We start from the raw sequence: 22,200 nt of genomic DNA, 5'->3' as shown, positions 1-22,200 counted from the left end.
TGGACCTTTTTAAAATCAAAATCTGCTCTCATGCTTTAATAAGCTAAAATAATTTTATTTTAGCTATAAAATTATAACTAATTTTATAATTAGTTAAAGCTAATTATAAAAGTAAACGATGAGTTTATTAATGTTTTCTATTTAGCTGTGCAGTGTTTTTGGTTTGTTGACAATGCTTCTTCATTTCGTATCATTTATAAATTCAAAATTGGATTCCTTGATATAAATTGTGAACATTATTCTCAGGATTAATCCTAGTGACTTTCCAACTTTAGATGATTTATCTTTTACTCAATACTTAATCGCCATCAATGTCTCTCTCCTCACATGCCTCCATCAAAGTTCAGATTTATTGTCAGAGTACATACATGGCATTACAAACAAGCCTGAGATTCTTTTTCCTGCGGGCCAGACAGAATTTCTACTTATCGGTACTCAAGAAAAAGAAATGCAAACAAAAGGGAGAAACTGTGCAATACAGAATAAAAAATATTTAGTCATAAATAATGTGCAAAATAAGAGTCCATAAGTGAGTCTCTGGCTGTGCTTGTTGTTCAGGGGTCTGATGGTGGAGGGTACCAACTGTTCCTGAACTTGGTGCTATAAGTCTTGTGGCACCTCTACCACTTTCCTGATGGTAGCAGAGAGAACAAAGCATGTCCTGAATGACGTGTATCCTTGATCATTGCTGCTGCTCTCTGACTTTATCATTCCAGGTAGATTTTCTTGATTGTTGGGAGAATTTTGCCTGTGGTTTACTGGGGTGTGTCCACTGCCTTTTGCAGGGTTTTGCAATTAGATATGCACCCATACCAGACTGTTGCAACCAGTTAGCACTACACACCTGTAGAGGTTTGTCAAATCCACTTGACATCCCTTCCCCCACCAAGAATTAACATAAAAATCACAACTGTTGTATTCCTTGCTGTCATTCAACGACGTAAAGAACTAGCAATGGGTATAGGGTGGGGGTGGTTGTCAATTTTCCACTTTAAAGCAGAGATGATGACATGCCAGTAATATAAATTGCATTCATTGTACAGACTTTGCTCAGCTCTTCGTAAGGCATCTATCTTACAGCTTGGAACTGCTGGTGTGTTTATTAATCCCTCCCGTCTATCCCCCCCACTTGACAGCTATCAGCTGTCACTGAGACAGGTGGCATACGAGTGGAACGGAGAGTTGAAAAGGCAGGAAACTGGCTTATCCCTTCACTAGTATAAAGCTGATCGCAGAAGTCCAGAAGATCTAATAAGTTCATCGTTTAGTTATTGGAAGTGGCAGATTTGCTTGAAAAGCCAATTCTTGAAAGCTGAGGAATGATTCTGTGCAGTTATTGGCATGTAGGATTGGTGCTACTGTTATTTTCATGTTGTGGTAAGATCATCAAATCTATGCTAGCTTTATTCAAATGAAAACTATGAAATGTTCTGATGGTTTCATTTCTTAAAATCAGTTTTATACAGTTTAATTTGGAATTTTTGAGAGAAATATTTGGTGTTTCAGAATGACCTGCTGCATGTGCCACACTTGGTTCAATTCCTGGATTTCCATGAAAAAAATTTCTTGCATCAAAGTTATGTTTTGTGAACACAGTCAATGTTTTATTGTCTGAATTTCAAATCATTGTTTTATGATCATTTTCTGTACTTCTGTGAGAGGTTTTGGATTATTATTTATGAATAGTCTGAATCTCTGTTCAAGTCTGGAGTAGTGAATGTTTATTCAAGGTCATTTGATGGAATCTGCCTGGGGAGAGGGATTGGTCAGCAGATGCAGGATTTATATTACACAACGGAAATAGCAATGATTCTGAATGCAACATAGTGGCATGTTACTTGGGCACAGAATAATTATTTTTAAGTGATCCATCTGAATTAAAATTTTTATTCATTTAAGCAATCACTATTTGTGATTTGGCAAGCCCATGTGAGCTAAGTGAGATCATCTTAAGGTTATGTGCTGATATAATTCAGATCTCTGATCATTATACATAACAAGACATTAAAAATCAGGTTTATTTTGGAACTTTGTAGATTTTTCCTTAAAACTTGATATGCCATCTGACTAAAAGTTGGACAGCACTTTAAAGGTTAATTTATTCAGAGATTTTCATGGGTACATGACAGCTATTTGAGCTTTTGCAACAGGGTATGTAAAGTGATCCGTGCTATAATTTTTCCTGAGTGTTAAAATAGTAATTGAACAAGGGGTTTCTTGGAATCATGAAAGGAAATGGTATTTGGGCAAGAAATTTAGTTAAATAATTCAATATACATAGAAACATAGAAGATAGGAGCAGGAGTAGGTCATTCGGCCCTTCGAGCCTGCTCCGCCATTCAACGAGATTATGGCTGATCTTAAAGTTCAGTACCCCGTCCCCGCCTTCTCTCCGTAACCTTTAATACCCTTATACTGAAGAAATAAATCTAATTCCCTCTTAAATATATTTAATGAACCTGCCTCCACTGCCCTCTGTGGCAATGAATTCCACAGATTCACCACCCTCTGGGTCAAGAAATTCCTCCTCATCTTGGTCCTAAATGGTTTGCCTATTATCCTCAAACCATGGCCCCGGGTTCTGGATTTTCCCATCAATGGAAACATCCCATCTGCATCCACTCTGTCCAGTCCTGCCAGAATTTTATAGGTCTCTATGAGATCCCCTCTCAATCTTCTAAACTCCAGGGAGTACAATATAACTTTTTAAATTATATTTTATTTAATTTTTTTGAAAAGAATATATACAAGTATACAAAAAAAATCCTTAACATGTACATTAAGCCTAGAAATAACCCGTCCGTACCTTAAGAGAAAGGAAAAGGAACAGTGGACAGAGGAAAGAAAAGGGGAAAGTGCTGGCATCAACACTTAATACAATCAAAAAATAAATAAAAATATTAAATTACTAATAAGGGATGAAAATTAAATATAAAATATTTAATAAATAGACTAAACTATCCAGGCATTTAAATAATTCCAATAAGGCTGCCAAAGATCTATGAACGTTAGATTAATTTCTAAGAGTACATAATTTTCTCCAGGGGTCTACAACTTTCATTTCCATATTCCTGCGATCAGTATGTAAGAGAGAATTGGATTTCCTTGTTACCGTTAGACATTTCCTGGCTGTTTTTTTTAAATAAATTTGGATTTAGTTTTGGGGAAGTTAACGTTCATGACGGCCAAATTCCCCAAAAGGAACAATTGTGGATTATAATTTACGTTAATATTTCCCCCAAATTTATCCAAAAAAGTCTTAATTTCATGTATAACCAGGTAGAATGTGTAAAAGTACCAATATCAATGCCACACCTAAAACACAAATTTGATATTTCTGATTTACTATTATGTAGCTTTTGAGGTGTCAGATATAGTTGATGTAAAAAATTCAAATGTATCATTCTGTATCTTGAATTAATAGAGCTGTCATATTATCTAAGCATAAATTTGACCAGCATTGTTGATCAATTACAATGCCAAAATCTAATTCCCATCTCTCCCAAGATCAGTGTAACTCAACTTTTGGGCTCAATACTATAGTTAAATTTTTTTAAATCTCAGACTTTATTCAATTGTTGAAAAAATAGAAACGTTAATTATCACTATTAAGAAATTTAAAAATCCATTTTCTCAGTCCTGAAAGTTCTAAATATTGGTTCTTAAAATGAAATTTTACTAAGTTATCATGTGTAAATTTGAGAGTCAATTCAGAACCAAATGCAATCAATCACTGAATAAAGTAAATGATGAATGATAAGATAGTTTGTGTTCATTTAATATAAATCTTGTAAATATTAGATAAGTCAACATTTAATATCAAAACCAATAATTTCCTGATGGTTTCTCCTAATGTCTTATTAAGGGTCAGTTTGTAGAAATCCCTTATACAATTTAGATTCTGCTGCTTTGCTGTTGAAGTAACAGGTTGACATTGAGGAAGCACAATTCCACCCCACCATTCCACCCTGCCCCAACTTGAAAATTCATTTCAAAACTCAGTTATGGAAGATTCAATTTGAATCTCGGCTAACAATTAATGTATAGAAGTATATGAGCGTATGTTGAGGTGGTTCACAGAAAGATATGCTGATGAGAGTTTATTGTCACACACATAAATGCAATGTACAAATGCTCCAACGTTCTTCTTGCTTGCTGCATCAGTACATGTTAGGGTCAAATGTGACACCAAGGCTGTGAACAGTTGGTTCAATTTCAGGAAATAGCCAAGGAGAATACTGAAGCCAGTGTCCAACAGATGTAGTTTGTGATTGTGACCAAAAACAGAAGTTCTGATCTTTCCCACAATTAGTCGGTGAAAAGTTATTCTTATGGCATATGACATGTGACTGCTGTTGGCCGGATTACTGGAAGCGACGAATCAGAATACAAAATGGAGATTGAGAATTTGGTTGGGTGGTGCCAGAACAACATCTTTCTCTCAACGTTACCAAGACTGAGTTTACTGATTATCGGAAGGAGTGACTGAGGGACCCATACCTGTCTGCATTAATTTGATGGAGGTGGAGGAGGTGAGTACCTTCAGGTTCCTGGGAGTCCATATCTCAGAAGACCTCTCCTGGAGCCAGTACATGAAGAAAACACACCATTGCCTCTACTTTCCAAGGAGGAGATTTGACATTTTGTCAAATGCTCCAAACTTTTGACGGGTGCACGTTGAAAATATACTGAAAGGTTGCATCACAGACTGGTTTGGGAATATAAATGCCCATGAATACAGAACGCACCAGAAGGTAACGAATATCACTAGATCCACCACAGGTTCCAACCTTTCATCCATTAAGTACACATCAATGTGAGGCCAAAAAAATGGCAGGACTGCCGGAGCTGTTGTAATGGCAGCGCTGCCGCTGGTGTGGACTTTGGGAGAGTGGAGAGCAAGACATAAAGATGCTTCAAAGGGTTCAACTGCCTGGTTCTAATGCTGAGGGGTTCTTACAGGCTTTAAATAGCTTGTAAAACAGGTGATTATGATTTATTTGAAAATCCTGCAGTCATGAGGTCTGTGCCAAAGATGATGGTACCTGTGCTTGCCAGTGGCCACGAGGGGCTGCAGCCTCCTTGGAGCAGTGGAATGCCTCAGGGCACCAAAAATGGGGAGCATATCCCAAACCCACCACCCCCCAACCCAAGTCGAGGAGGAGATTACCCTATAGGATGGTGATCACAGCAGACTAGCAAGGGGCTCAGTGTCTGAAGGACTTGCACAGGCTGCGGACGACTTGTGGGTTGGGGGATCTGCACGGGCTTCGGGCTGTGGGAGACTGGCTCATGGGAGCCCATATATCGGAACTGGGATTCTGAGGGCAAAGAAGGGCCTTGGACACTGAAGGCTTCCTGATTGTACCAAACATTGCCAATGAAATGAACAGGAGTCTGTGTGGCTCCTGTGTGGTTCAGTGACTCGGAAGGGATTCTCTTTCTCTCTTACTGTAAGGGGCGCTGGGCAACATTAATGGCAACTGATTGTCTGCCTTAGGCAATTTTGTGTAATATAACATGTTCTGTACTATTACATCACAATAAAGGAATCTTGAAGAATGCAGCCAACACTATAAAGGGCTCCCATCACCCTGGTCACACCTCTTCCGACTGCTACCTTCAGGCAGAAGGTACGAAGCGTAAAAACGAGCACCTCTAATTCTAAAAACAGTTTCTTTCCAACGGATGTCAGACCCTTAAACCTCCCCTTGCCACGCTAATCAGTGTCTGCTCCGACACCACAAAAGGACTGTGAAGATGATGCTGTCAAATATCATCAATTTTTGGAATAAATGTTGGAATACAATAATGTTAGAGGAAGGCCATGATTCTCCAAATATGGACTAGCCATTGTAATAAATTAGAATGAAAGCTGTACTTTTTCTGTGGACTATAAGAAAGACAGAAAGATGTAATTGCAAATAATTCTTTCTCATCAACTGGTAACCAGTTTCACAACAGTTTTTGGCCAATAAATGGTGAACAGTCCAAGCGAATGGAAGAAAGGAAAAAGTAAATAAGATTCCGATAAATGACAGAAAATAATAAAATGGTGTAATTATAGAAATTTTAATGGTCTAATTACTGAATAGACTAATGGACTGGAGAATAGACTAATGGTGTGGAGATTCAATGATAAAGGACATCTTGCAGAATATATTTTTGTTTTTTCTCAGGTCTGGTACTAGCTTCGGAACATGAAACACGTTTGGTTGCTAATTTGTTTGAAAATTATAACAAGGTGATTCGTCCAGTGGAGCATCACAACCACTTTGTAAATATTACAGTGGGGCTACAGCTAATACAACTTATCAATGTGGTATGTACCAAAAATTTCTCTGTTTGTGGAAGAACGATGGCCAACATTGTTTAATTTGGTCAATCAAATCTTCGCATTAAAAAATAAGCAAAAGTCAATTAAATTACACCTGATGTGTTACACATTTCCATAATTGTGTGAGATTTCGTGTCCCGCATCGGACTTGTCAGCCACCAACGAGCCTGCAGCTGACGTGGACATTACTCCTCCATAAATCTTCGTCCGCGAAGCCAAGCCAAAGAGAAGAAAGTGTCTGGAACTTAAGAAAGATTTGAGGCCCTTGTACTCTGGAAAATAAATCACCCAACCTTCCACTACTACTTCCATCATTTGTGAAACTCATGAAAATTAGTGCAAAGTGTATTTTATAACTTTTAAGAAAAGGTTACTCCTTCATTTCTATGGTACATCTCCCTTTCCAAGGTTCAGATCAGAATAATTTCCAGGTTTCCTCTGGACCCTTTAACTGCAATAACATCCAATTGATAATGCATGGGCATCATCTCATATTCTTGGGCACACCGTCATTTGGTGGCAAGAATCATTCCAATATTAGCAATATTAATACAACAATATACTGAAAATGGCCATGGTTGGAAGAGTTGGATAACAATAGTTGTTACATCGTGTGATGTGTCCAAGAGAGAATTAAGAGTCATGTGGTAAAGCCACCCAGGATTGACAATTCTTGCTTCTCTGTCTAATTTATTCAAATTTCCTGGAAAGAGAATATATTATGTGCAAGAGACTATTGGACAAATTGGCAGCCACAATTGTGAGGAGCTGACAACGGAGCCCAGTGAGGAGGTTCAATCCCTGCTCAATGGGAAGTCATGAGGTCAGAGATCCATAATGCATGCAACACAAAATTCCAAAAACCTGATATCTCAAGTTCAGAATTCCTCGTTAGACCAGGGGGTCATAGTGCAAGCAGGCCTGCAGACATAGCTTTGGTTTTGGAATGGTGCTAGGATCCAGACTATGGTCAAGGTGTGTGACTTGCCCATAGTTGGGGCCTGGAAAAAGAAGGGTCTGAAATATGGATAGATTCATGGCTGGAGCTGAGGGCTGAAGTGATTGCATATTTAAACATACAGGGTTCACTGGAAAGTTGATTATACTACTGTGTAACATAAAAAACAATTAAATAAATGAGTGTTTAGAGGACTTTAAATCTGTGGAGAGATGAGATAGTTTGGGTTTATTTCCTGGAGCTAAGGGATGACCTAATAGAGGAACATAAAATTATTCAAGGCAAAGATATGGTAGAAAGTAGGAATCTTTTTCAGATAGTATAAATTGCAAAAATGAGAGTTTTAAAGAGGACCTGAGGGGAAAGATTTTTTTCAAAGACATTAATATCTGGAATGTGCTGCCAAAGGGGGTGGTGGAATCAGATACAATCATTACATTTAAGTGCCATTTAGACACAGTTGAATGAGCAAGTCATGGAAGATTATAGACCCAATGCAGGGAAAAGGGGTGGGTGTAAATAGGCAAAAAGACACAGTGGGCTGAAGGGCCTTTTTCTGTGCTGTTCAACTCTATTTATGATTGTGGCATGTCTGTAAAGCAGGGAACAGCTGCAAACTTTACAGCTACCCCAAAGGGAGATGGTCAGTTATTCTTAGTTTGAAATCTAATTTCCTCCTCAATTATTGATGCATTGAGCAATCAATGAGGACAATGAAGAGTATGACACAGAGCAGAGAGTCTGAATGCTTAGCTCCAAATGATAAAGATTTTAATGAAGAAGGAAAGGATTTGAAGGTGATCCTTCTTACACCTCGAAACCTGCTTCAGATTTCTCTTCTGCCAAAAATACCTGTCATTTCATCTCTGGCTGGTAACAGTAAACTCTCTAAATATAAGTATCTGCAGATTCTACCCTACTTCCAGAATTCAGTTCTTTTGTGCCAAATTTCAAGATGTTTTTCTTGGCAGGAATACTTAGAACCAGAGTTATAAACTCCAAATAAGTATTTAATCATTCAGGACTGAGATGAGTAAAACATTCTTCACCAAAGGATGGTGAACCTCTGGAATTCTCCAACTCAGATAACTGTGGTGAAAAAATGGGGTTCATGCAGGAATGTGGCACATGACATAAAGAATTGGGTGTGATCTAATTGACTAGAATAGGCCCAAGGTGTTGAATTTCATATTCCTGCTTCTATTTCTGGCTGGCACAAGATTCTTATGAAATGAAATATGTTTGAATAATTGCTACTCCTAACAAACAGTATCTCAGGTCAATCTACAAAGGTGTGTGATATCTGATTGACATGAATCAACAGTCTACATCCTACTCTTATTGAAATGGGAAATGTAATTGCTGACATTAATGGTGTGTTTGGCAGCTTCTCTGATAATTCCAATACTCTGACCTGATGTTCTCCTCCATGTATCTCTACCTCCAAAGCAGGTCGGAACTACTTCTTCAGGAATTTAATATTTAGGTGTCTTTAGATATTTCTCTTGAGCAGGACATTGTAGCATAAAACAAGATGAAATACATGAACTGGAGCCTGTTGCAATGTCTCTCCTAATCTGTCAAATCAGTGTGAACATCCCATTAAAACACAATTGTCTACCCATGGATACTTTGATTGAGTGTTAGGCCTCATTACAGCCTTACTTTGCAGTTGTTTGGTGAGAGGTCTAAAAACGAGAGTTGGGCTGGAATTTGCCTTTGACGCCCACAAACCCATAATTGATTTTATTTTTCTTCCTCAAAGTGCTTTGGAAGCTCCACAGACTGAAGAATGAATATATTGTGGAGTTGTCCAGTAACAATCATGGCCAGGATCCTTTTTCAGTTGTCAGTATGTTCAGAGGGTGGAAGCCATTTCTGTTGAGGTAGTTTAGGGTGGTAACTGTAGGAGAGCACAACGCAACATCTGTGCTAGCTATTATCTCATAATGTTTGGGAAAGACCAAAATCTTTAAAAATAATTCAAACACGCTCACTTCTTGTGAAGCAAAAGATTGGTGAGTTCTACTGCTCACATGTAAAGTACGCAACACAGATATGTGCTTGCATGGGAGCTGAGTCAATAGCTGAAATGTGTGTATTCACAATGCTTCCCCTTCTTGTCACAGTGAAAGATCAATGACGTTGGCTTTAAGTTTCTATGCAGCAATTGGCACAGGTGCCCCATCACAGCTTTGGCGAACATTCTTTTTCAGTGTATATCTCCTCATTGAGGTTTTAATTGATGTCAACTGCATATCCATTTAGTTTGGTGCTAGTCTTTTTGAGTTCTGCTTCACTCTCCTGCCTTCCTTTCTTCCCTACTTTTACTCCTTAATATATTTAGAATAAATGGAAAGGCTGTGGCCAGAATTCAACATTTTCAATCAGTCTCATATTCCCATGGGCAGTCCAAAACAATTCAGGTTTGGCTATAATAATTGCAAAATAGAAAGTCACAATGTCCCAGCAGCAATAACTAGTACTCATACTTTTACAGACTTCAAATGTAAAACTTCATCAAATGATCCTGTCGCTGCATCCTCTCTTTATCCCTTTAACTTACCTTCATGCCATTCTAAAGACAAAATTAGAAAATTAGGAATGAATTGCAATATTTAGCCTTTTGGAAATGAGGAAATTGGCAGAAGGATCTCAGAGAAGGCTAAATCTATGTTGGAAAAGTAACTGTTCTGCTTTTGTGGCAGAAACTGAGGTAAGTACATTGTGCCCAAATTAGCTACTAAGCCAATTGAACAGAATTGTAGTTCTCAGAACTTTTCAAGTTATAAATTTCAAATTTTACTTGAATTGTTCAATATAATCTGGAAATTGTTTAGAGGACTAAATGGAGAACCGGCATTTAATATTCTTGGAAATAATTATATCTTTAGAATTCATTATTCTGAAATCTCCAAAAATTAGTATAATTTCTATTAAGCTTCTTGCAGATTATTGATTTAATACATTGAATTTGAATATATAGCTTTTTCATAATTTAGGATTTTTTGCTGCCATCATTATGCCATCATTATTTGCATCAACATCATTTTTAAGGCATATGGTTGTAGAATGGTGTATGTACCTGAAATTGAATTTTTATAGTGGTATTTGGAATTATTGGGGTTATTTTTCAGGGCAATAGTGTATTTTGAGTCTTGACTAAGGTTCTACAATTGTTCCATTAGGATGAAGTAAATCAAATTGTGGAAACAAATGTGCGCCTAAGGCAGGTAGGTAGTTTATATTTCTTTAACTCCATGTTTCAATATTAGTAAAATTGAATATAGAATATTACAGCACAGAACGGGCCCTTCAGTTGGCTGACTTATGTAAACCGACTCCACAACAATTTAATATTTCCCGATCACACACCCATAACCTTCTTTTTTTTTATATCCATGTGCATATCTAAGAGCCTTTTGAATGCCCCTATTGTATCAGCCACTAGCATTCCAGGCACCCAGCACTCTGAGTTAAAAAAAAAACATATCATGGACATCTCCCTTAAACTTTGATCCTTAAACCGATGCCCTCTGGCATCTACTATTGTCACCACAGGAAAAAAAGGTGCTGGTTGTCCACCCTATCTGAGCCCTTCATAATCTTATATTTTTCTTTGTCACCTCTCATCCTTCATCACTCCAAAGAGAAAAGCTCTGTTAACCTTGCTTCATATGGCATTTTCTCCAATCCAGGCAACATCCTGGTAAATCTCCTCTGCACCCTTTCCAAAGCATCTACTTTCTTCCTTAATAAAGTGTATAAAATTGAATGCCATACTCCAAGTGTGATCTAACCAGAGTTTTATAGAGCTGAAGCATTACCTCATGATTCTTGAACTGAATTCCTCAACTAATGAAGTCCAACACACACCATATTCCTTCTTAACCACCCTACCAACTTGCATGGCAACTTTGAGGGATCTATGGACCTGGAACCCAAGATTACCCAGTTCCTCCACACTGTCAAGAATCTGGCCATTAACTACATATTTGCCTTCAAATTTGGCCTTCCAAAGTGCAATGCTTCCCACTTATCTGGATTGAACTCCATCTGCCATTTCTCTGCCCAACTTTGCATCCCGTTCTTAACCTGTTGTAACCTACGACAACCTTCAGCACTATTTACAGTATCTACTATCTACACCTACACTATAAACGTTTACTGCTAATTTCTTCACTAATTTTTACTATGTTAAGAATGTAATACTGAGCTATATTTAAAAGTAATAAGGCATTGCTGAACTGACATTAGTAAGTTGTTTCTGTTTTAGCAATGGGTTGATGTGAGGCTTCGCTGGAATCCAGACAATTATGGTGGAATTAAAAGGATCAGGCTGCCTTCTGATGAGATTTGGCTGCCAGATTTAGTTCTCTACAACAAGTAAGTTAACAACAATTTTTAAACTGTGAAAACATGGGTTAGAAGCCCCGGCATTTTAAAAGTTTTGACTTATCTTGATGGTTGGCATTTGGAAGAAAGAACAAAGTCAGTAATATGCCATCCAATGAAATGATGTGTGATCTGATATTTGGCCACAACACCATTTTCCTTCCCAACCTCTTCTGCCCGAAAAGTCGGCAATCTATCTGTCTCCTATAGACACTGAAAAGACCGGCTGAGTTCCTCCAGCATTTTGGTGTTTTTTTTTCCCTACAATCACAGCATCTGCAGACTTCCATGTTCTGTCCATTACCTTGTAAACATTCCATTCTTCAATATATTAATTACTCAGTATTTGCAGTTCTCTGGAGAAATTCACAGATCCATAGCCCTGTCAAAAATTCCTTCACATCTCAGTCTTAAATAGTAAGCTCATCTTGACTCAAAGCATCTATCCTGTCAAGTTCCTGGAATCAAAGAAGTTTCTGTGAGATCAGTTCTTGTTATTCAAAATTCTAGAGGGCACAAGTTCAGTCCAAGCTCAAACCCCTCGTCTCTCATCACAGGAATTAATGTAGCAATTATTTTGCTGTTCAACCTCAAGACAAAAATATTCTTCTTAAAATAAAGTGTCCAAACCATGTTCTGCACTGCTGGTGTGGTCTCATTAAAAGCACATGCACTTGCCACAAGACTTCCTGACTCCCGTAATTTCAGTGAAAACTGACATTCTATTTTCCTTTATCACTAGCATACATGCAGAGAGATTTTTGGACACCAACTTTTAATGGTCTCACACCATTTAAGTAATGCACTAGCTTGCTAGTTTTTCTGATCAAATGGGTAACTTTACACATCCAATCATTATATTTCATCTGCCAATATCGTGCCCATTCGCTTAACCTAATCTCTATGCATATGGAAGTATTTTATGTCCTCATCGCAACTTACTTTCCAACTATCTTTGTATTATCTACTTTGCATTTGGTCCATTAGATGTGTACATAATATCAATTGTAAATCACTTGGGACCCACACTGATCCCTGGGAGACCCACTTATTTAAAGCTTGTTAAGTTATAAAATATATGCTTTTAGTTTTCTGTCTTGTGAACAAGCTCTTCAAAGTAATATTTAAGTGTTAATCTCCTATAAGACTTAACCTTGTGCAAAAACCCCTATTTAATGCATTTTGGAAATCTAAGAACACGACATCTATTGAATCCTTTTAGTACATCCTGCTCAAAGAACACCAAGAAATTTGTTTTAAAAAAACTTTTTCATAAAATCATACCAATTCTGACTAAGCCATAATCTTTTTAAAAATGCTTTGTTATACAGTTGTAGAGTTGTACAGAATGGGAATATGCCATTCAGCCCTTGTCCATGCCACCCAAGCTAGTCCTATTTTTCTGTTCTCAGCTCATACGCCTTTAAACTTTTCCTATCCATGTACCTGTCTAAATGTCTCAGTTTCCTCCACGACCATCACTTCCTGTGGGAGCTTGTTCTATATACCCACAATCCTCTTTGTGAAAAAGGTACTCCTCAGGTCCCTTTAATTTTTTCCTCTCACTAAACTAAGGCCTCTAATTTTAGATTGCCCTGGCAATGGAAAAAGATGATTACTACTTACTTTACCTATACCCCTCAAGATTTTATGAATGTCATTATGGTCCCCTATGCTCCAGGGAGAAAAGTCCCAGCCGTTCCAGACTTTCCATACAATTCAAACTTACTGGTAATGTTCTCATGAATCTTTTCTGCACCTTTCCCACCTTTTCCAGATTTTTTTTCCCTTTAGCTGGTTGACCAAAACTGTGCTCAAGAGTCCACATATGATCTCACCAATGTCTTATGCAGTTGTAACATGGCATCCCCTTTCTTCTACTCAATGCTTTTTTAACTCAATTTTAGATTTCAGATTTATTGTCAGAGTACATACATGACAGCACATATAACCCTGAGATTCCTTTTTTCCTGTGGGTGTGTTAGAATTACCACTAATTGATAGTGCAAAAAATAATCTGTACACAGCATGAACCGTTGATGACTGATGAAGGCAAGCATGCCAAACTCCTTTGCCACCACCCTATTTCCCCTGAGTCACTGCTATGTATCTGTACCACCAAATCTCTGTTCTGCAATACTCTCCAGGTTCCTACTGTGAATCCCATGCTCTGGTTTAACCTACCAAAATGCAAAGCCTTGTACATGTCAGAGTTAAATTTCATCTGCCATTTCATGGCTCACTTCCCCAGATCATCAAGGTCCTGTTATAATTTAATGCAGCCTTCTTCACTGTTCACTGTACCACTAATTCTGGTGTCATCTGCAAACTTACTAATCATGTAAAGAATTATGGGGCTTTTGCTGTAGTAAGTAGACTAACAAGGATTAATGGCTTAGTGGATAAAGCAGTCCACAGTTGCAGAGCATGGTATGACTAGAATCGGATTGGAGTATGAAGCAAGCGATATGGCATACGAGAACATTGGTTACTGGATGGTACTTCACAGAAACTGCAAAGAAGGCAAGCTGCAGATCGATAACAGTAAACCCTGTGGATGCTGCCGGAATGAGACTCAGTAGCATGGCTGGATTTGAAACAATAGGATGCATTGGCATCACAACGTTGTTGATAGTGCCCAAGTCCGACACTAAACGCCACTCAGAGCATCCAGGTTTCAGAACTGGGGAATTTGAGGTATTGCACTGGGAATGGCAGGGTACAAGAATGCCCTGACATACCAGAGTCCACAAGCTCCCTGATGCCTTCACATGCTTCTGGTTTTAAGGGGTATTGTGGTATGGATGGTAGCTGGTTTTAACTGTATGTGTACTGGCACACAGTTTGGTTTTTCCTAACTCATACAGGGAGGCTGACCAGACCTCATTAGTCTTGTTCTGAGGTTGGTGATACCTCAATCTGCCAAAGACTTCTTGAGCTATTGCCCAGTATGTAAACGCACCCTGAGGAAACTCTTGCTTGGTCGTCAGATTGGGATCATCCAGGGTCACCAAATATTGTGTCAGAACACTTAGTTCCTTTGCCATAAGAGTAACATGTGAATGGGCCAATCCTGTCGGTTTCCAGAGTTCATGCGGAATTGTCAGTTCCTTGCAGTCCCCCAACTTCTCCCGTCAATTGCACATTTACTGTGTGTCCTTCATGTGGCTCATAGAACTGCTTATTCTCCCAGTCGTTACCAGAGGGATCATAACATAGGGTGACATGAGGGTTAGGTAAGCCAGAGAAAAGTGGTACCAAGGGAAACAACCTACCTTTGTGATGGACGGAAAGGATGGCAAGGGTGTTTGTATGGCCACTACTTCAGTGGTGAGCTCACGAATCTGGGTCGGTGTGCTCCACTCAATCCTAGCTGTTTCATTGACAAGCTTCTCTAGGGTACTGGCCATGTTAATCAATTCTCGGGCTGCTTTAGCAACACTGTAATTGGGAAAGAGAATCATAAAAACCTTTCAGTTTCAGAAATGGCTCTTTCTATTCCTCCCTGTACCAAAGGATGGTCGGTAATATCCTCAAAATGCCGTATCGCTGGGGCAAGGTAAGTTGAATAATAACACCCTTGCCAATAGTATGGCAGCCATGATACGCTTTTGGTCCATCACAAAAATAGGTACCGTTTAAGGTTGCTTCCCGGGTAAAATAGCCAAATTGATTACTTTCTTTAGTGCAATGGTCTGTTCTGGTCATATTTTTATTCCTCCTACATAAACCATTGCCTCCCTTGGTGATCTTGTTCAGCATAAAATACAGGGGCTGCATAGATAAGTTGCATTTGGGCTTATACCAATGAATAAACATGTCTAGCAGGACGACGTTATTTTTACCGGTAAAACCCTCAGAGTCCAGTTGGAGTGACATCTCCATGTTCTGTATCGTTAAAGGTTATTGCTACCATTGGAATCCTTTGATAACTATAGGTTGGTATATGGGTACAGGTCCAACAGTGGAACACATTCATAGTTTCATGCGTAAATAAGTAGAGTATTATCATGTCATTCCCGCTTTAATAAATGGTTTGGATTCTCTGTCTCCCTTATCAAGTCATTCCTGACCAAGATGCCCAAAACAAACCCCCAAAACCCTGAAGTACAATAATTATTCATTTTCACCACTCAGGAGCTCGGCCAAGGCTCTTGCCTGTCCTCTGTTGGGTCATGCCATCCTTTTTCAGTGCCAGTCTTTTTACATTCAGGGTGAAGTATCCACTGAAGTTTCCCCTCAACCTTTACAGCCATGGTGGGATGAGTAATACTTGGAAGGGGCCCTTCCACCTCAGTGCCAATTTTTTGCTCTCCCAATTCCTTATTAGAATGTAATCACCAGGCTGGATTTTTGGTCCTTCTATATTGTTTTCCTTGTTTCTCTGAGCGTTACCTACCTGTGAATGTAAGGTCTCAAAAAATTCAGTTCTTGCACATAATTTATCATCTTTTAGATTTATCATCTAAGGGCATGTAGATCAAGGCACACTTCTACCTTTTTATCTGCTGCCCAAGGTGTACACAGCGGTTTTCCAAACTATATATTAATATCCAGGGTTAGTCCCATACTAGATTCTCATTTCAGAAAAGGGCCAGAGGAAGTACCTTTACCCAATTTAAACCTGTTCTCTCTGTTAGCTTATTCTTCAACATTCCATTTGCTCTTTTCACAATTCCAGCTGCCTGTGGGTGATGGGCGCAGTGAAGTCGTTTCATTTTGAGATGCTGCCATAGTTCTTCATTTACTTTAGCGGTGAAATGCAGCCCCTTGTCTGAGCTAATAATTGTCAGGAGTCCAAGTCGGGTATTATTTCCTGTAATATAATTCCCACTGTTGCTTCTGCTGTGGCGTTTGCTGTTGGTATTGCCTCTATCCATCCACTAAAAAGCTTAATAATAATGAAACAGTACTTATAGCTGTGAACTTGAGGCAATGAAAAAAAAATCAATTTGTATACACTCAAACAGTCCCATAGGCTTGCAAGTCCTACCCGAGGGGACTTAATTGCTTTAGCAGGATTATTTTCCTGACAGATAATACATTACTGAGCCTGTCTCTTTTCTCAAATTAGGGCGCCACCACATTTTTAAGTGCCTCTCCTACCGTTGGGGAAGACTGACTGCGACTAGGGCTCCTACCTGCATAGAAGGCAAATTTACATAGATCTCACTTTCAGTACACAATATTTCCTCTCCAAGTCCTCTAAGCACATCCTTCCCAGCCAAATTTCAACCCAGATTTGATGCAATGGTAAAGGGCAATGTGTGGGTGGCATGGTCGGATAGTGGCAGAGATTACCTTTCAATCCAGACAGACAAACGGTATGATTGGCTACAGGGAATCTATAGTCCTCCACAAGTTCCTGATCCAGGGTGGATAAGGTTGCTCCCGTATCAGTCGAGAATGGAAGAGAGACACCTTCATTATCACAATGGGCTCTTCATTTCCCCCTTTTGCAATCATGGGGAACATTGGGAGAGCCCTTCCTACATCTTAGGATCATGGTCTAAAGTGGTTGTTGGTGGTAAATGGTGCCTTTCTTCTCTCATATCTGCCCTCTGTATTCTCCTGGTGGTTAGCAGCAGAGTCCCATCACCAGTGTCCATCTCGACCACACTTAAAGCAGACATCTCTACGTGGTGGTGGCTGACTAATAAAGGTATTTGGGTGATCCTGGGGGCTTCAGCTCAGTCCCCACTGACTTCTCCCTTGTGGCTAAGATCTTTGGAGGAGGATCTGTGTTGGTCCTCCTGGGGGATATCACTACTGGTGTATGGCCAATCGTTCCAATCATCATCTGTCATCAATGCACACGGGAAACTCATACTTCACATGGGGCTTGATCGATGATTCAGTTCCATCTCTATTGTTAGGCCAAAATGCCATCACTGCCCTGTGGGATGGTTCCTTTGTATTATCGGACCAATCTGGGTTGGTTTTTACTAATGATGCTGTTTTTTCTGGGAGACACTGCATCAAAATGGCATTGAATTGGGCGGAGAGCTATCCATTATTGAATGTCTGATCTCCAGCATACGTCTGATATTCTTCAGTAAAGCAATCCCAAAATTATTTGCAGTTTCCTTAGGGGTTGGCTTGCAATCTAAGACCCTGCTCATATCCGCGGGTCCCTTCAAACTCTCTGAGAAGGCCATCAGCATAGTGTTAACCTGTTTATTCGGCTTATCATTCTGCCAATTTAAGTCCTCATAAGCATTTATAGGGCCCCCTACAAGAGTATCCATTGCTGCTTTCCATTGGTGCCCTCTTCAGGAATTAATATAGCATAAGAGAGGAAAAAAAGATCTTGGAGCTGTGCTTTGTACATGGTCTGCGATGACCATATATAATTCACAAATCCGATGGAGTCTTTTTTTCTATTTGGAGCAAGATGAGCTATCAACAACATCTCTTGAGGTTTCCAAGGTGCATAAATCTGAACAGTATCTTCCTGATTCTGATGACCAGCTCAGGGATGAGCATGTACCTGAAGAGGAAACATACTGCCATCCATTTTGCCTGTACCTTTCTTCCTTCTGCTGGAGCTGGGCTTCATTTTGACACGTTCAGCTACTCCTTTCTTCATCAGAATTAGTGAGGTACAGGGCTTGGGGTGCCTGTGACTGTGGCAGAGGTGCATATGGAGGTGGTCTTTTCCACAAGGAATCTTCCGATTCCTCATCTTCATCATTCTGCAAGAATAGGGTCGCCATGCCTGGCATCGGGACCCCGGGGTCCTTATTATGTTTGGCTATTTTATTGACCAATTGGTGCTGTGCCTGAGCCTCATTTATTTTTCTTGGTTATCATACACTCACATTCAGCTTTTAGAACCTCCTTGGTACTTGGTCCTCCTTGGTCCTCTTTTACTTGTCTTCTCTCTTTGGCTTGGCTTCGCGGACGAAGATTTATGGAGGGGGTAAATGTCCACGTCAGCTGCAGGCTCGTTTGTGGCTGACAAGTCCGATGCGGGACAGGCAGACACGGTTGCAGCGGTTGCAGGGGAAAATTGGTTGGTTGGGGTTGGGTGTTGGGTTTTTCCTCCTTTGTCAGTGAGGTGTCAGTAGTTGTCCATCCACTACATTCCTTTGCCCTCTGCCATTCTTTTAAAGCTTGCTCATTCCATTTCCTTGTTTATTTTTTCCACTTCTTCCCTACATTCTTTTCCCATAATAATTGTTCTGCTTTCTCTATTCCCCTCACATACCACCGATTGGCCATTCCTCGTTGCCTAATCTTTTTGCTAATGCTACTGACAATTGTCAACGTTCCTGTTGATGTTTTGAGAGCAAATAACACATTTGCTGCACTGGGGTCACCTCCTCACTTTTATCTAATGCTTGTCCTATTTTGTTACGTCTGCTCGTGCAAATTACAATTTATCCTGGCCCTCTCTGCTCCCCAGTCAAATTTTAAATTTACTTACTTCATGCATATTTCAAACAAACCCTGTAGTACTACTGTAATCTTCCAAATGAACTTATTCCATATGAACTCTTATTCCAAATGCACATAATTCTTTCATACAAATCATCTGTGTATCACCAAATGAACGTTTTCTAACCTGTAAGCTTCCTTCTACGTTTTCTGGGTTTTTTTTGGATCTTGGCAGGGAACCAAGTTTACCTCAGGCGTAGGACACAATGCTCCCAGAGGCTGATGTAGGAGTCAGACACAATGGATCTGAAAGCATCTTTATTTCTCCTTTTGGCTTCCCAAACTACATCTGCCACTTACTCAGTCCGGAGGTACCCATGTGTCCCAGCAAGATCCTGCCAACTAGGCCAATGTTAAAGTCGCCCTGCACTGTAATAAAACAAAAAACAGCAGAACCAAAGAGTATACAATCACTTCTTTAGCGTATTACGCTAGCGGAAATGAGGAGTACAAATAAAGAGTAAACGAAGGCTATGTGCAGTTCTATGTTTTTCGCTAATTAGCCAGCTAATGTTTTTGCTACCCCCAACAGATTAGACACAAATGTCGCATTCTTAATAGGGGTCAAGAATCTGCGATGCTGCCTCTATGCACCTAAATCATGGGCGACTCCAAACGTGTATCGTGAGTCCATATAAATGTTAAGAGCCTATACCCCTTAACATTTATACGGACTCATGATTTGCTATTTTCCGATCTGCAAAACCATTCCAGAATAAGGGAAATTTAATTAACATCAAGCATCAGTATCTTCACAGATATCCTTCTAAAAACCAAGAATCCAAAGGTCCTGGAACTTTGTCAAGACTTTCTCCTTTTTGTTTGCCTTTTTTTTAGGTGAAATTAATTATTTTCAGATATTCATGCCTTACTTACTGATTAGTCATTTGGATGCTTTTGTACTCTTCTGATGTGAAGATAACAAATTTCTACATTTAATATTTCTACCATTTCCTGATTGCCTTTCATTAATTTTCCTGTGTCAGATCCTAAGGGATCAAGTAGAGCTCCTACGTACAATATTTTATAACATTGCAGCTTTACATAGTTCAAATATAAAAGGGTGGCACAATTGGGGTAGCGGTTAGTGCAACAACTTCACAGCACCAGCGATGGGGACCAGGGTTAAAATCCCGCGCTCTCTGTAAGGAGTTTGTAGGTTTTCCCTGTGTCTGTGTGGGGTTTTCCCTGCGGCCTCCAGTTTCCTCCCACCATTCGAAACATACCGGGGGTGTAAGTGAATTGGGTGTAAATTGGGTGGCATGGACTCGTGGGCCAAAATGGCCAATTGCTGTGGTGTTAAGTCTAAATTTTTAAAAATAATGTAAATTTAAAAATGTTTTTAAAAATTAATTTAAAAATGTAAATAAAATTTTAATTTGGTTTCTGAAATTCATTCAATCCCCAGACTCACACTATTCTGAGCCTTTTCTTTCCATTGAATACTGCCCTTAACTTCTTGAGTTTACCATATGGATTTCTTCTCCCACTAGTATTTCTCAATCAGATGTGAGAATTATGAAAATATTTCTTTAATTATCTGACACCTTTCTATCTTATTCCTCAAGTTCCTTTAATTTCCATATTTAAGATTCTAAATGTGGATTTAAGTTTGTTATTTGCTATCTCAATGCAAATGTAATCATATTCTGATACCTATCCTGTTATGTTTACATACTATTTTCAGGGAAACATTCTCAAATAAGTTGTTCTCAATTTGATTTGCTCATTGAGTATGAAGATGAGTTTTCCCAGAAATTGTTCAGATTTATTTTCCAAATATTTAAACCATTGAAATAATTTTAAAAGGAACATAAAAAATTGTTGAATTTAGCAATAAAATCAAACTTTATTTTTAAAATTATTTTTATCGCCTTCTGGAGACTTTCTCTCTGCTCATTATCTCTTCTCATTGATAAATAGAAACTCACCTACATGAAATGTCTTGCATCTCATGCAAACTTTCCCCCGTACGTAACACAGATAGGCTTACCTGGCCTTTCTGAAGAATGGCTTGTTTCTTTCACTGGAATAGACTAACTATGTTAATGCAGATCTTAGTGAAATGGGAGGTGTTTGAGGCAGGGAAAGAACTTTGAAAGTTATGAGAGGAGTGAAAAACAAGGCATGAGTTTCAACTTGTTCAACATGAGCTGAGATCCTTTTATAGTTACTAAGGGGCACTTTGAAAGACCCAATCTGCCTACTTGTAGGTGTCCAGTCATTTACGGGGCCTCTGGGTGTGAGAATGGGGTCCTCCTTTTGGAATCCTGCATTTTTATCCTGACATGACGTGAATCAGATGGTATGGGATTTTCCATCCTCTGAGCATTCTCCCAGACAGGTAAGGGGTTTCCAATCCACGCTATGGATATATCTTTAGGATTTTCATCCTCCTAGAGGCATCGGGGCAGATGTATCCTCATCGTTCTTACTTTTCCCGCAGAAAAGAGAATCCCAGGGTTGAATGTGATGTCATATATATATACTCTGACAATAAATCTGAACTATGAACTATGCCTTGTGGGCACCTTCGCCCTCTTAGCTAAGGCTTTGCCCTTTCTGTTATTCGGGCATCTTCACAGAGTTTGCTGCAAGGTGCAGTTCCTTGTAGCCCTAGTTGTTGGCAATCTCATTATCATGTGATCCAATCTCCTACTTTTGATTGGTTAAGAATTTCACAGTTCTTATAAAGCAATACATAGTTATACTTTTTTCATCAGTTACACAAACTATTACCTTAAAATTAGGGTCGTCCTATACAAAAGGTTTAAAATTCTTACCTTTTTTTGAATATTTTAATTTTTCCAAGGCTCATATAGAACATTATGTATAGTATTTTAAAATTGATTCCCCAACTCTCAACCCCACCCCCCCAACTACTAACATTTTTAAAAAAGTGTCCAAGGAAAGAAGGGGTGTTTGAACTGCCTTCATTCATTAGTCCATATTTTAATCTTCAGGAATTCAACGCTATTAATTTAACTATATTATTTAAACTTTTTCGGGGAAGTTAAGCCAGTATGATTCAAAAAAGTTTACAAAGACGTCGTATTTCTTTCTAAGATTA

The 22,200-nt window shown here is 39.1% G+C and overlaps 1 protein-coding gene across 2 annotated transcripts in view; it reads left to right on the top strand.

Moving 5' to 3' along the window:
- chrna1 (cholinergic receptor, nicotinic, alpha 1 (muscle)) overlaps positions 1-22,200 on the top strand; it is a 39,595-nt gene that overhangs the window by 2,303 nt on the left and 15,092 nt on the right. Inside the window, exons 1-4 of one of the 2 annotated variants that reach the window (XM_069935774.1) lie at positions 1,147-1,377; positions 6,180-6,322; positions 10,484-10,528; positions 11,572-11,681. In XM_069935774.1, the coding sequence (XP_069791875.1) occupies positions 1,320-1,377; positions 6,180-6,322; positions 10,484-10,528; positions 11,572-11,681 (356 nt within the window). In that variant the 5' untranslated portion in view covers positions 1,147-1,319. Of the gene's footprint in view, positions 1-1,146; positions 1,378-6,179; positions 6,323-10,483; positions 10,529-11,571; positions 11,682-22,200 lie in introns of those variants that run through there. The other variant, XM_069935775.1, reaches the window with a different exon arrangement.

This window comes from Narcine bancroftii, chromosome 4 (genome assembly GCF_036971445.1).
Source record: "Narcine bancroftii isolate sNarBan1 chromosome 4, sNarBan1.hap1, whole genome shotgun sequence".
Taxonomy (NCBI): domain Eukaryota; kingdom Metazoa; phylum Chordata; class Chondrichthyes; order Torpediniformes; family Narcinidae; genus Narcine; species Narcine bancroftii.
Note: the sequence above shows the minus strand (reverse complement) of the source record. Positions and strands in the feature narration are given on the sequence as shown.